The 13,505-nt window shown below is 43.4% G+C and overlaps 1 protein-coding gene across 3 annotated transcripts in view; it reads left to right on the top strand.

Moving 5' to 3' along the window:
• Positions 1 to 12,509, top strand: part of ZAP70 (zeta chain of T cell receptor associated protein kinase 70) — a 122,890-nt gene extending 110,381 nt beyond the window's left edge. For all 3 annotated transcript variants that reach the window (XM_066574192.1, XM_066574193.1, XM_066574190.1), the window contains exons 10-13: positions 1,589 to 1,781; positions 7,726 to 7,866; positions 8,974 to 9,086; positions 12,241 to 12,509. In XM_066574192.1, coding sequence (XP_066430289.1) covers positions 1,589 to 1,781; positions 7,726 to 7,866; positions 8,974 to 9,086; positions 12,241 to 12,358 — 565 coding nt within the window. In that variant the 3' untranslated portion in view covers positions 12,359 to 12,509. The remainder of the gene's footprint in view (positions 1 to 1,588; positions 1,782 to 7,725; positions 7,867 to 8,973; positions 9,087 to 12,240) is intronic.
• Positions 12,510 to 13,505: the final 996 nt, after the last annotated feature.

Genomic DNA, 13,505 nt, shown 5'->3' on the forward strand with positions numbered 1-13,505 from the left:
CTGAAGAGTCTTGGCAGCCTATCAGACACATCTTTGATTTGTGCACCTGGAAGACAGCACACCTCTTGTGAGGTGTCAGGTCTCAGACAGCGGCCTCTGTTCCTTTCAATAGGGAATCCCCCACAACCACTACTCTCCTTTTCTTCTTCACAACAGCACTTCTTTTTCTCCATTCAATAGGACTCTGTGTGCTTACTACACAGTTCTTTGTTGGTAGAGTCGTTTATTGCTGTATCTCTTTCTCCTCTGCTCTGTTCTTCGTGGGTAGAGTCATTTCTTGCTGTACCTCTTTCTCCTCTGCTCTGTTCTTTGTGGGTAGAGTCATTTCTTGCTGTACCTCTTTCTCCTCTGCTCTGTTCTTTGTGGGTAGAGTCATTTTTTGCCGTACCTCTTTCTCCTTCTACTCAGGAACAGTACCAGGCCCCTTGTGTGAGAACCTGGTACTGGTTTCCGAGCAGTAGGGGTGCTGGCTGACTCCTGATCCTCCTGCTTCTTTGGGTCACATGCTTCCATTCCTCTGCTTCTGCAGGTACACTGGACATTTCTTTTCCTTCAACATTTTGAAGACTTTCTTCTACCCTGTCAAGGAAATCCTCACCTTTCTTAATATATTTCAATGTAGCTATTCTTTCTGAAAACTATGCACCTTTTCCTCCAGTAGAGACACAAGCTAACATTACTGGCAGGTGAAGTTTGGCTTTTCCCCTGGTAGGTCTGTAAACATATAGTATACACTGCAGCTCACTATATGGCTCCTCTCCTTTTCCATGTTGTCAGTTGATGTCCACTTCCAAACTTCTAAAGTCAAGAATTGTAGTGAAGATACATAACCTATAAGATACTACTAAGTGTACAGCTTCATGCACCGTCAGGCTCATGGTCTGGCGATGTCCTCCGAGCAGCTAGACCTGGCTAATTCCGGCAATCTTCCCGCTTGCAGTGATCCTTTGCTCTTCACAGAATGCACAGGGAGTATGCAAATTATCTTCTTGCAGCTCCTATCTCTTGTCTGTATGCATCAATGTATCTTGCTTCCTTATTCTTTTATGTGACAATGTCTTGATGCTGCATTTTCCATGTTTTATCCTTCAGCATAATAAACGTTCCTTTAAAAGAATGAAAAAATTGGTTGGTGACCCCGAGGGTCCATCCGCTGCAGGACAGAAATATATACTGTATATACCTCTATAGTTTCTCCTGAACTGCTCATAGGAGGGTTTCTTGGTACTAGAAGCAACTCATGCCATGTAGCTAAGTCTCTGGGGACCTCCATAAGGACCTGTGTGACTCCGAGGACCAGTGGTGTACTTAAACTAATTATGTAACTTGTTACTTTATCCATTGGAACACATAAGGCAGTTGGCAATGCTTGATATCCCCATGTTTTCATTGTGTTCTATTGAGGAAATTTGCTCACAGAATAATGAAAGACAAAAAGGACAAATATCATCACATTAATTTTCTAGCATGCCAAAAAATAGAATAAGAAATCTTTGTTCACAACTAAATGTGCAATCACTTGTATGTAATTCGCTTTGTAGGATGGTTTTCCTGATGTGGTGGATATCTTATTGTATGTCTCTTGTAGGGATGAGGTGCAGGTCAATAACATCGTAGAACTAATGCACCAAGTGTCCTTGGGAATGAAGTACCTGGAAGAACACAACTTTGTACACCGTGACTTGGCTGCTCGCAATGTTCTTTTGGTGAACCAGCATTATGCAAAGATCAGTGATTTCGGACTCTCTAAGGCCCTTGCAGCCGACGACAGTTATTATACGGTAATATTATTTTTTTAACATTCGGGCCGCAGTCTGTTAGGTGTGTATGAATATATGGTAGCACCACAGCAGTTGTGTCCAAACAAAATGGGAAAAACTTAAGGTAACACTAATGATGGTATTTGTGGCTAAATATTTAAGTGAATTTCATTATGGTGTCAGGAAACCTCAGAGAGCATCTTGTGTACAGGGCAGGACACTGTAAAGTCCTTTATGGAAGTCTCAGTTCACACTATATCCCTCATTTCATCTACTATGTTATTCTGTGCAGCAAAAAAAAGGTTATGGTGATTAGGCCAACATATACCAAAAGGACAAGTTTTTAGCATATGCTGTGTGAATGCTGCCCAATGGATAAGTAGCTTCATACGAAAAATAAGATGTCAACAAAGCTTTAAAGATGCTGATATCCAGTCCAACACTAGTGATATAAATTACTATGCAGTATAACTTGAGACTTTCCTTAGTATGCAGTTAACAAGTGGACACCGACCCATACTTCTATAGAGTACTTGAGGTGCGCCTTGGAACCAAGTTCGGCTCGGTACTGTATATGGGAAGCATGTGGCTGGCACTGCCTTTGGGAGACCTGTGGCTGTGATTATGTATGAGTCCATGCGGTTGATATTCTGTGCCACCATGTTTGCACCACAAGATGGTCTTACTCTTTTTGCCTGAAACTTGGGAAGTATATACGTATATTATATCTCTGGAGCCTTTCCTATTCCCTAAACTACCTTGTCACATAGGATCTTCCAGCGCCAATCTACTAGACAGTGAGTTGTTACATGTAATCATTGGTGATAAGTGCACAATGCTGACGGTACTACATTATGAACACTAGATGGCACAATATGATTTTTGCACATCATGCATTACACATGAAATACCTCATATTTTTCTGCAACTGTAAAAGCCGCATCATTATATCCATTTATTTATTTTCTTAAACCTAATGCGCCACTGTGCAAATCCTGGCCAAAAGTCTTGAGACTTTCACAAAGTTTGCTGCTTCAGTGGTTTTAGGCTGGGCTCACAGGAGTGTAAGATTACAGTGTATTACGCACGCAATGTATGGTTGTGTGATATGCGGTAATTTGAGGGCAATCACATACATTGACTTACATTTGTATGCATGCATTGTGTCATACACGAGGACAAAAAAGAACGCAGCATGCTCTGCTTTGCCGCATATTACGCATGAGAGCCAATTATTCTCTATGGGCGCGTAAAAACATCGCCGCCCATACGCAATTACATTGCGGATAGGTGGTGTATATACACGCCCTTGCGAAGCGACAGCACGAGAGTTACACTGTCATGCGCGATACAATATTGCTGCCGTACACAGCGATAGGTTGGCTCTCCACTGGCTCCACAGCGGTAAAAGCCTAGTTAGGTGTTTCTGTGGTTACTGCAGTACAATTAGAAGCATTTAATAAGTTTTTAAAAAACTTTTATTGACAAATACATCGAGTTTAGGCAGTGATTCCATATTTACAGTGTTGACACTTTATTTTTTCAAGCCTTCTGCTCTTTGCCCGGACATGCTGGATATCAGCTTATTGGCTGGATGTTGGGGGTTGTTGTCCTGCTGCAGGGAAAAATTGGAGTCAATCATACACCTTCTACTTTGGAAAAATGTTTACTTTGCAGCATTTTTTGCACAGTACTGTACATGTCCCCAAATATATGTGTTCAAGCCTCGCCCTTCACGCTGCAATATATGTGATGCTCAAACCACTCTCTCTCCCCAGAAAAAGGTTTGAGCTCACTCCTAATGTATGTTCACATGGCAGAATTCACCGTTGAGTTTTCCTTGTGAATTCCACCTTAACAAAACACATAAAAAGCCACGACTTTCAGGTACAATTTTTGACGTGGATCCACCTGTGGGATTTATCCTGTCAAAACAATTCTGATGTGGAAACCAGCATTTCCGCTTCAAGAAGTGACATGTCTTTTGTCTTCCACCGTGAGAAGTGGGTTGTTAATTCTTCATGCCCGGGGTCTGGCCAACCTGGAACAGGGGTTGGCCATTTCTCTATACTGCCTCCTTGGCAGTGCCAACCACCGTATGTGTTAAGGGAAAGTTCATAGCCAGACATATTGATGCTCGTAAAAACTGTAGAACAAATGTCTCTTTGGCCTCCCAAAATTGGGTATCCCTCAACTGAAGCTGTAAGGCCTAATTGTACCTTCAGAGATTTCAAAAGGCCTGCTGGTTTGGGTCTCAGTAAGTCCATGAAGCTGAACAATCCAGCTGACCGAGTATGCGGCCGAGAATTGAGGGAGGATATTGCCACTAGGGCTAACTGTTGTGGTCCTGTAGTTCTCTTTGCCTGGTAGGATGTAGCAACTCTATTTTGCCAGGCTTCTCAGGAGCAATTTATATCACTTACTGTCCAAGCTGGGCTGCACTCCACCAGAATACCCATGGGTGGAGCTTGGTTGCATAGGTGGAGCCTGCTCCTCCCCAGACCCTCCTTCCCAGTGGCTGCAGAGTAACAAGCATTACACTGCAAGTCTAATGCAACATAAAAATGGTTGAAATGTAAAACTCACATGACAACCCCTTTACGTTAACACAAAATGAGAAATATCCAGTTTTAATGACACAAAAGTAGTGGCCCAGTACATGCTTTCCTGGCCCCCTCCATAATGTCATACATGTCTGTCTTATGTAGATGCTCTGTGCAAAACTGTCTTGTCATTTTGTTATGTGTATTGCACAGCTGCAGCAAATGATGGGTTAATGTCTGCAAAGTATGAGCTGTCTGCAAATGTAACAATATAAATGTGAGTGCTTGAGAGCGGGAAAGGGTTAGTCCATGTCTTCTGGAGTTGGAGTCAGGAGGTCCAGCTCCTTGGGGGGCACCTTCAGCCCTCATGTAGCGAAGCATGGAAGAGGAAGAGAGGTTTCCGGAGTGCTTGTTTCTGAGATGCAGATGGAGATAGCCCCGAGAAAGAGAGTGCGCAACGAGTGAGTGGGACTTTCTCAAGGCCCTGTGCAGAGGTACTCTTTTTATCCTTCAACTGCTCACACCCAAGTGTTCTGAAGTCTGGGACCGCCGTGTGGAGGTACTCATAGTTCTGTGCCTCTTAAGTGTGAGAGACTAGAACTGTATGCTCATTGCCTCAATCTCAGTAAATGTGGTTTGTAATAAAAACTTGCTGAGTCAGTGTGAGTAACTGTGCCACCCTTTAGTGGGGGACCCTTTTAAGGATCATAGGCCACACCCACGTTCAATCCTTCTTACACACTGATTAGTGTTACCTTTTCATTAACCACTCACTTTTACATACTTCACAACTTTCAACATAACGCACAATATAACTCTCTGCACACAGACAGGAGGTGGATTACTGCCCCTCCCTCCCCTATTCCAATTGACCCTTCCCCCACCCAATCACCCCTGCCAGGCAATTTTTAAAAATAAAAAACACAACAAAACTGCATGAAGAAAGCCTTAAAGAGATTAGACATAACTGAAACAAGCTTAAAGTGTAACTGTGCAATCTAAAAACTTTTGACATATCATAGGGAGGAAACTTTGATTGCTGGTGGTCTGGCTGCTGGGACCCCAACTAATTACTAGAAGGAACCAGCTGAAGTGCTCACCATAGCGCTGTCACGGCTCGCTAGCTGAAGATAAACTTATAGGCTTTATACTGAGCCCATTCTCAGCTAGTGAGCAGTGACAACACTTTGATGAGCACTTTAGCTGGTTCGTTCCAGAGATAGGCTGCCTGCAGACGAGCGGGTCGGATCCGGCGGCGAGAATTCTCGCCGTGGGACCCGACCCGAGCGCCTGCAGAGACGAGCGCGTACTCACCCGCGCCCGGCGGCCCCGGCTCTTTCATGTGCCGGCTGCCGGGCAGCCGGCGCGTGCGCAGACTGGAGCCGGCGGCCAGGTGAGTGACGTTTCTGTGCGAGGCTCTGCGAGCCCCGCACAAAAATAGGACATTCCGCGGTTTGTTTGCCGCGCGAGATTTCGCGCGGCCAAACCTTGGCCGTCTGCATAGGAGTGCGTATTGTAATGCACTCCTATGCAGGCTTTCAGTGGCGGAAATCCCGCGGGATTTCCCCCCGTGTGCAGGCGGCCATAGATGGAAATCTCAGCAGCTGGAGATATAAAAACTTTTGATCTGAGCCTAAGACATAATAGGGTCCAAGTGTCCATAATAGGGCCCAACTAAAATATTGTTGTTGTATAAATATACACACCCTTAAATGAATACTTTGTTGACGCACCCTTTGACTTTATGATAGCATTCAGTCCTTTTGGGTAGGTGTCTGTCAGCATGGCACATCTTGACTTGGCAATCTATGGCGATCATTCCTTGCAAAAGCTCCAAATCTGTCAGATTGTGAGAACATCTTGTAAGTAGCGCCCTCTTCAGGTCGCCCACAGATCTTCAACGGGATTTAAGTCTGCGCTCTGGCTGGGCCTTTCCAAAACTTTGGTCTTCTGGTGAAGCCATGCTATTGGTGATCTGGTGTTCTGTTTGGGTTGTTGCTGTGTTGAAAGGTAAAATTCCTCTTCATTTTTATCTTTTTAGCCTAGACCTGAAGGTTTTGTTCAGTAATGGACTGATATTTTGGACTGTTCATAATTCCCTCCACCTTGACTAAAGCCCCAGTTCTAGCAGAAGAGCCTCACACATAATGCTGCCCCCACAATATTCACTTTGGGTTGAGGGTCTTCTGGTGATGGCAGTATTGGCTTTGCGCCAAACAGACCTTCTGGAATTTTGGCCATCAAGTTCCTCCTTAGTCTCATCAGACAGAATGAGTTCTCCACAGACTTCTGGCAGATGTGATGAAGATTTTGGTAAAACATGGCCAAACTTGGATGTTCTTCTTTGTTAAAAAAGGCTTCCATCTTCCCCTACCCCACAGAATACAGGAGATGGTTGTCACTTGCATTATACAACCAGTACTTGCCAGAAATTCCTGCAGCTCCTTAAATGTTGCTGGTGACCAATTTTCTTCTGGTCTTTTCATCAATTTTTGAGTTCTTGATGATGTCACTGCTGTGCCAAATGTAATCCACTTCTTGTTGACAGTCTTCACTGTGCCCCATTGTATATGTAATGTCTTGGACGTGTTTTTGTCCCCTTCTCCTGACTGACACCTTCCAAAAATCAGACTCCTTTGATGTTCTGTAAGATCTTTACGGCCAAGTAAGAAAATGTCAGAAAAATCCTCCTAGAAGAGACAAACTTTATATGGGGGAACCCAGAATCCCTGTAAATAGTGGCAGCAGAGTGCTGACTACTTTTTATCAGCAGTTTATATGGGTTTAGCTAACTCTGAACACAACCATATTCCCAAACATAGGGGGATGTGAATACTTATGCAACCACATGATTTTAGCTTTGCTCATTTTATTTTTCCCCCCTAAATAATGACAGTTTGTGCTGTAATGGAATTGTACAGATAACGGCTCACATGGAAGAGGGAAGAAAGCTGAAATGATTCCTCTGTGTTGGATTTTTTACCATGATAAAAACCTAGCATGGTAACAGGGGTGTGTAGACTTTTATATCCATTGTACAATTATTCTACAGTAGGTTGGAGAGTTTTTAAGGATGGCTATTGAAAGAATTTGAGTATATGCTTCCTAGATATACCGAGGGATGATCTTGCTATAGTGGTCTAGTGCTCATGATAGCGGGTATGGGGAGTTATGAAGGGAGGGTTATCTAGTTTTTGCATGTAAAACTATGGAATTCTGTGTGTACTGCATACGATAGTAATAAAACAAAGGCACAGAAAAGATGAACATGGTCACCATGAGTGAAACTTTTTCATTATTTTATAAAATATTGTTATAAAGTATTGTTATGTTTTGGTTTTTATGGTATGAAGTTAAAGACATGTAGTTGAATGTTGGTATTTTATGTGCAATGATAACTTTTTTTTTACATATTTTTCTAGGCCCGACAAGGTGGAAAGTGGCCTTTGAAATGGTATGCCCCAGAATGCATAAATTTTCGCAAGTTTTCTAGTCGAAGTGATGTATGGAGCTATGGTATTACTATGTGGGAAGCATTCAGCTATGGGCAGAAACCCTACAAGGTATGTACTCCATATTTTGAGGATAGTTTGGATTTAAATATCACTGTACTTGTGCATTAAAATAAGCTTCCTAATTCTCCTTGCTTAAGTATGGCTCTTTGCTGCACATTTTTTGGAATTGTCCATCTCTCACATGGGTGACCCAGATTCCGTATGTTGGAGCCCGCAGCAGAATATGGCTGTGACCCTGGCCAGAGACCCTGCGTACCTGTTCCTTCTGATGCTTGCCGTCGGTCATGCACAGTACTTTTTGGAAGGTTTGTTTTTCCCGCATCGTTGCTAGGCAATGATGTGGGACTCACGTTAATTGCGCATGGGCCGCGGGTCGGGCGGCTTCCATTGACGTCAAAGAAGGCTGTCCGCATGGAGCCCACAGCAAAATAGAGCATGCCGCAAGTTTTCCTCTGCTTGCAGAAATCACAATGCATTTCCGCTAGTGTGAAGGAAAAAACTGATTTTACATACCTGTCAATGCATGCCTTTTGCTGTGGATCCTCCGTGCGGATGCGGGATGCAGATTTCGAAATGGAAATCTGGTGTGAGAACATCCTGAGTGGGATAATCCCTTCAACTGCCAAAAAGTGAAACAGCCTCGATGTTTACAAGACATGGTTCTTTCCATTGGTTGCAGTACACTTTCAATAAGGGGCACTTGTTACAAGAAGGGGATTATACATTGGCTGAATTCCTGCATGCCATTTGTTTCTAGTTACCCTCCTACTTTCTCTCTTGCTATCTTTTCTTTTCTCCAGGCCTTCCGTTCCTTTAGCTTGCTACCACCCATCGTTGGGTTCAGGTACGCCCACCTTTGAGCACATCTTATATTGTATAGTACATTGAGGACATGCTCTCTCCCATTCCTCTTCTATTATTCTTCTGTTTTAAGGAAAACGTTTTGCCCAGGGCTTGGGCTGTGGGTCACTTTCCTTAGAGCCTGAGTTGCTTAGGTCCATACCTTTAACTTGTACATAGATCTGTAAATGTTTTGTGCTCGACTTTGTGCACCCCTCAGGGGTCACCTGGTGTGCTGGCTCGACCTCTCCGCCTTCTTAGGTATAAATAGAGAATTCATAAAATAACTCAATAAAAGTCTATTTTGCTTTATAGAAACTGAAGGGTACAGAAGTAATGAGTTTTATTGAGAGAAATGAGCGCTTGCCATGTCCTACAAGTTGTCCTAAAGAAATGTATGAGCTCATGTTGGATTGCTGGACCATCAAGTAAGAAACAGTAAAATATATTCTGCATTGTTGTTCCCTATATGTGAGCCCCATGTAACATTCTAACAAAAAGTTTCAACACTTCTAAAGGGTGGTATATACTTAGGAGGGAGAAAATTGTTTTATTCTCTCCCTATTACATATATAGTGCCCTTCAAAAGTGTAGAAATCTACCTTAAAAATGTAAAGTTGGGAAGATACTCAAATAGATGCTTTGGGATGTACATACTTTTTGAACTAAAAAAACTAAATAAAAATATTTTAATCTTCCAACTTACTCCTAGAATTTGGAAAGGAGAGTCTTGGCATGCAGTAGATAAACCTTTAAGTTTTTAGGTCAGAATAGTTTCCATTATTGGTGAAAATGTCCCAGAGATGTTTCTGACTTTGTTTAAAACATAGAAGGCCTCATTTATATAAACTGTTCGACACTAAAACAGTCCTTGTTGCCCGTAGCAATCAATCAGAACACAGCTTTCACTTTACCAGAGAAGTTTAAGAACTGAATGCTGAACAGTGATTAGTTACTATGGGCAACACATGGTTTTGAAAAGGCTTTTCCAATTTGGTAGCCAGCGTTGGCAGCTACATCCTATTCTTCCCCTCATACTAACAAGATGGGGGAAGGGGGCTGAGAAAGAGAATATTACCATATTGGAATCTAATTAAATGTTATTGTATCTAACGGTCATTTCCCATGACTTATCTAAACTAGTGTTCCTCTCCAGGCTAGAATTAAAAACAGCCACACTAGAATATGTGCCTGCCTACACATACTCACTACATTACACTTAAGCCTCATTCACACTCAGCAATATCATTGGGGATTTTGAAAATCTGCATGTGAAAATCCATGGCAGAACTTTGAGATTCAGCTACCCAAGGGGTGCTTGTGTTAACCCGCTTATTAAAGGAGCAGCATACATAATCAGCTTTCCAGTCCCTGGCCAATCAAGATAGGTTCTGGGTTATTTAAAGGCACCCACTGCCAATGGAGAGGCCCTAGACCAGTGATGGTGAACCTTTTAGAGACTGAGTGCCCAAACTGCAACCCAAAACCTACTTATTTTTTGCAAAGTGCCAACATGTCAGGGGGCGGGGCTTATCATGACATATGATTTTACCCCCATCATTCTAAAAACGACAGGGCCGCTTCAAAATAGACCGGCTGCAGATTTTGACTGGTTTTTGGATGCAGAAATACTGCAGAATGTCCTCAGCGGAAATTTCTGCAGAAAATTCTTCAGTATTTCCGCACCCAAAAAGCTGTCAAAATCTGCACCCTGTCTATTTTGAAACAGCCCTGTCCATTTCCGCCACATGTAAACATACCCTAGCAGTAATAGTGACCCCCCCTTCAGCGTCCCCAACGATAATAGTGACCCCCCCAATGGCCCCAGCGATAATAGTGACCCCCCCAGCGATAATAGTGACCCCCCCAGCGATAATAGTGACCCACCAGCGATAATAGTGACCCACCAGCGATAATAGTGACCATCCCCAGCGATAATAGTGCCCCCGCGATAATTGTGACACCCCCCTAGCGATAATATTGACCCCCCAGCGGTAATAGTGACACCCCCCCAGTATAATAGTGACCCCCCCACATCGGCCCCCAGTACAGTAGTGACCCCCCCCACAGCGGCCCCCAGTGCAGTGGTGCCCCCCCTCCAGGGGCCCTCTACCCCCCTGAGACATACTTACCCCCTCCTCCTCCTGGAAGCTCAGCTTCTCTGCTGCTCGGCGATGATCCCTAGTGGTGAGCGGTGCGTGCCAGCAGGGTGGGCTCTGCGTGCCGCCTCTGGCACGCGTTCCATAGGTTCACCACCACTGCCCTAGACAATTAAGGTCGTACGGTGTTAAGGATCTCCTGTACGTTTTCCTGGCTTTGACCTGTGCTTGACCTACTGAGCTTTTCTGGTTTTCTCCTCTCCTTCCTGACTTCGGCTTGTTCATTGACCACTATTCTTCTGTCTGCTGCATGCCCTTACTTTGGCCTGCTTCTCAACTATGCAAGGTGTTCCCCCGGTTTGACATCCGTTCTGTTCCTTGACTATGTCTCTATCTACCTAATGTGTTTCTCAAGAGTCCTGTTAGACCTGACCTCTGCTCTGCTCCTCGACTGCAGTCTACACCCACTGGTACAGTATTACAGAATTCCTGACCAAGTTGCGTCAGCTGTCGCTCAATCAGGACTACTTCTGGGTTAGTGGTCTGGGGTTCCCTGCAGAGAAAACCAATTCCCAATTCATAGTGTTAAAGGGTAAAAACCAGGCATCTCCAGGTGCAACCCTCAGATGTAGTTTACAGTAAGTCAAATCGGTTTAGAGGCAGAGCAGATCCATGTCCACTGCAGTGACAATCAGAATCTTGTTTTAAAACTTCAGACAGCTTCTGGGTATTTCTTTTAGTTAAACACATGTATCTTGAGCAGATAATCATTTTTGCAATAGGGCTAAATTAAAGAGCCGTTCCAGTGAATGTCTTTCATTCATTATATAACTAGTCCTACAGTATGTATAAGTAAGCTAGAATTACTTTGGTCAGTTTTTTGTTTCTATCTGAAACTTTCCATAGTCCTTCCCTTTAGTTGGGTTGCGCTTTTCAATATAGTTCAGGCAATGGTATACCAACATACAATACTCAAATGTATACCAGCATACAATACTCAACTTTGATGCCATGCAGTTGGCTAATAATAGTCTACAGCCAGGGGCGTAACTAAAGGCTCAGGGGCCCTGATGCAAAACGTGAGCTGGGCCCCCCCCCTATCTGTACCCGTACCCATACCTAAACCATGCTCCACAGAGACATAACTTGAAGCTTCTGGGCCCCAATGCAAAACCTGTAACAGGGCCCCCAACTATAATGCTTTATTCATAGTACTGGGCTCCCTATATGGAGGAGAGAGGCCTTATGGGCCCCCTAAGGCTCCTGGGCCCAGGTGCAACCGCATCCCCTGCACCCTCTATAGTTACGCCCATGTCTACAGCCACATTAGGCATATATCTTGACATACATTTCGCTATATATGCTGCATTCTATTAAATTCACAGCATTTTCTGTTTTGGAAAAATGTAACTTCATAACTGCTAACATCTGAGTTTTTTTCGGACAGTGCCGTAGTAAGACTAAAAAAACTGTTTTTATGCAGGATGGAGAATCGGCCAAGTTTTGAGAATGTGGAATCTCGTATGAGAATTTATTATTACAGTGTTGCTAACAAGACAGAAGAGGCAGCAGCAGCTGAGGCTGCAGAGAAGAAGACATAATGAGTGGAGACGAGATCATTTGTGTTTATTTCCGGATCTTGTAGTTCACTGCTGAAGACTACCGGAAATTGTTATTTAATTGTATTTAATCATCTGAGTTGGGATTTGCTTCTTCTTTGCAATGATTGTTTTCTCAATTAAATAGTTTGAAATTAAAAACAAAAAGATGTCACTTATTTTCCTGATGATCCCGAGAACCAGTAGATGTAAGTAATACATGAATGAGTATTAGGGCTCAGTCAGTAAGTGAATTTTTCAGGCATTTACCCCTTCATGACATGGCCTATTTTGGGCTTAAGTATGCAACGATTTTTGGCGGATTTTCATCTCCATTTTTCAAAAGCCATAACTTTTTTACTTTTCTGTTAACGCGGCCGTGTAAGGGCTTGTTTTTTGCGTGGCGAACTGTCGTTTTTATTGGTGCCATTTTAGGGTATATAGACTATATTATAAAACTTTAATTTTTTTTTAATGATAACAGGGAGAGAAAATGCATCAATTCTGTTTTTTAGCTTTTTTTTAAGCTTTTTGCCGTGCAGAATAAAAATCATGTTCAACTTATTGTGCACGTCGTTACGGACGCGTCGAAACCAAATATGTGCCATTTAAATTTTTGTTTTACCTTTTTTTATGATAATATGAGAAAAAGCATAAAAAAGGGTTTTTTTTACATTTTTCTTTTTTGTACATTTTTATTAGCTTTTTTTTTTACACCATTTGTGTCCCTCTGAGGGACTTAAAGCACAGCACTGATGATTGCTGTGATAATGTATGGCAGGACTTCTGTCCTGCCATACCTTATCGCTTTTACAGCGATCCCAGGCACTGGCAATACAGGACGCCATGCCAATAGGCCGGGCTCTCTGCGATTATATGGTGAGGGCCTGGCAACCCTCTGTGAACCCTTCCCATGCTGCGATCTACATAGATCGCGGCAGGGAAGGGGCTAGCAGCGGGGGGGGGGCATCTCCGATGCACCCCCGCTGCTGCAGCGGGAGACCGGCTATGACTGACAGGATATCATGATCTCGCGCTATCCCTATGACGTAAGGGTATGTCATTTTGCAGAAAGTACCCCGCTCCTATGACGTACCCTTAGGGAGGGAAGGGGTTAAAGGCATGAAAAAAAAATTGCACACCACGTATA

Source organism: Eleutherodactylus coqui, chromosome 7 (assembly GCF_035609145.1).
Source record: "Eleutherodactylus coqui strain aEleCoq1 chromosome 7, aEleCoq1.hap1, whole genome shotgun sequence".
Taxonomy (NCBI): Eukaryota; Metazoa; Chordata; class Amphibia; order Anura; family Eleutherodactylidae; genus Eleutherodactylus; species Eleutherodactylus coqui.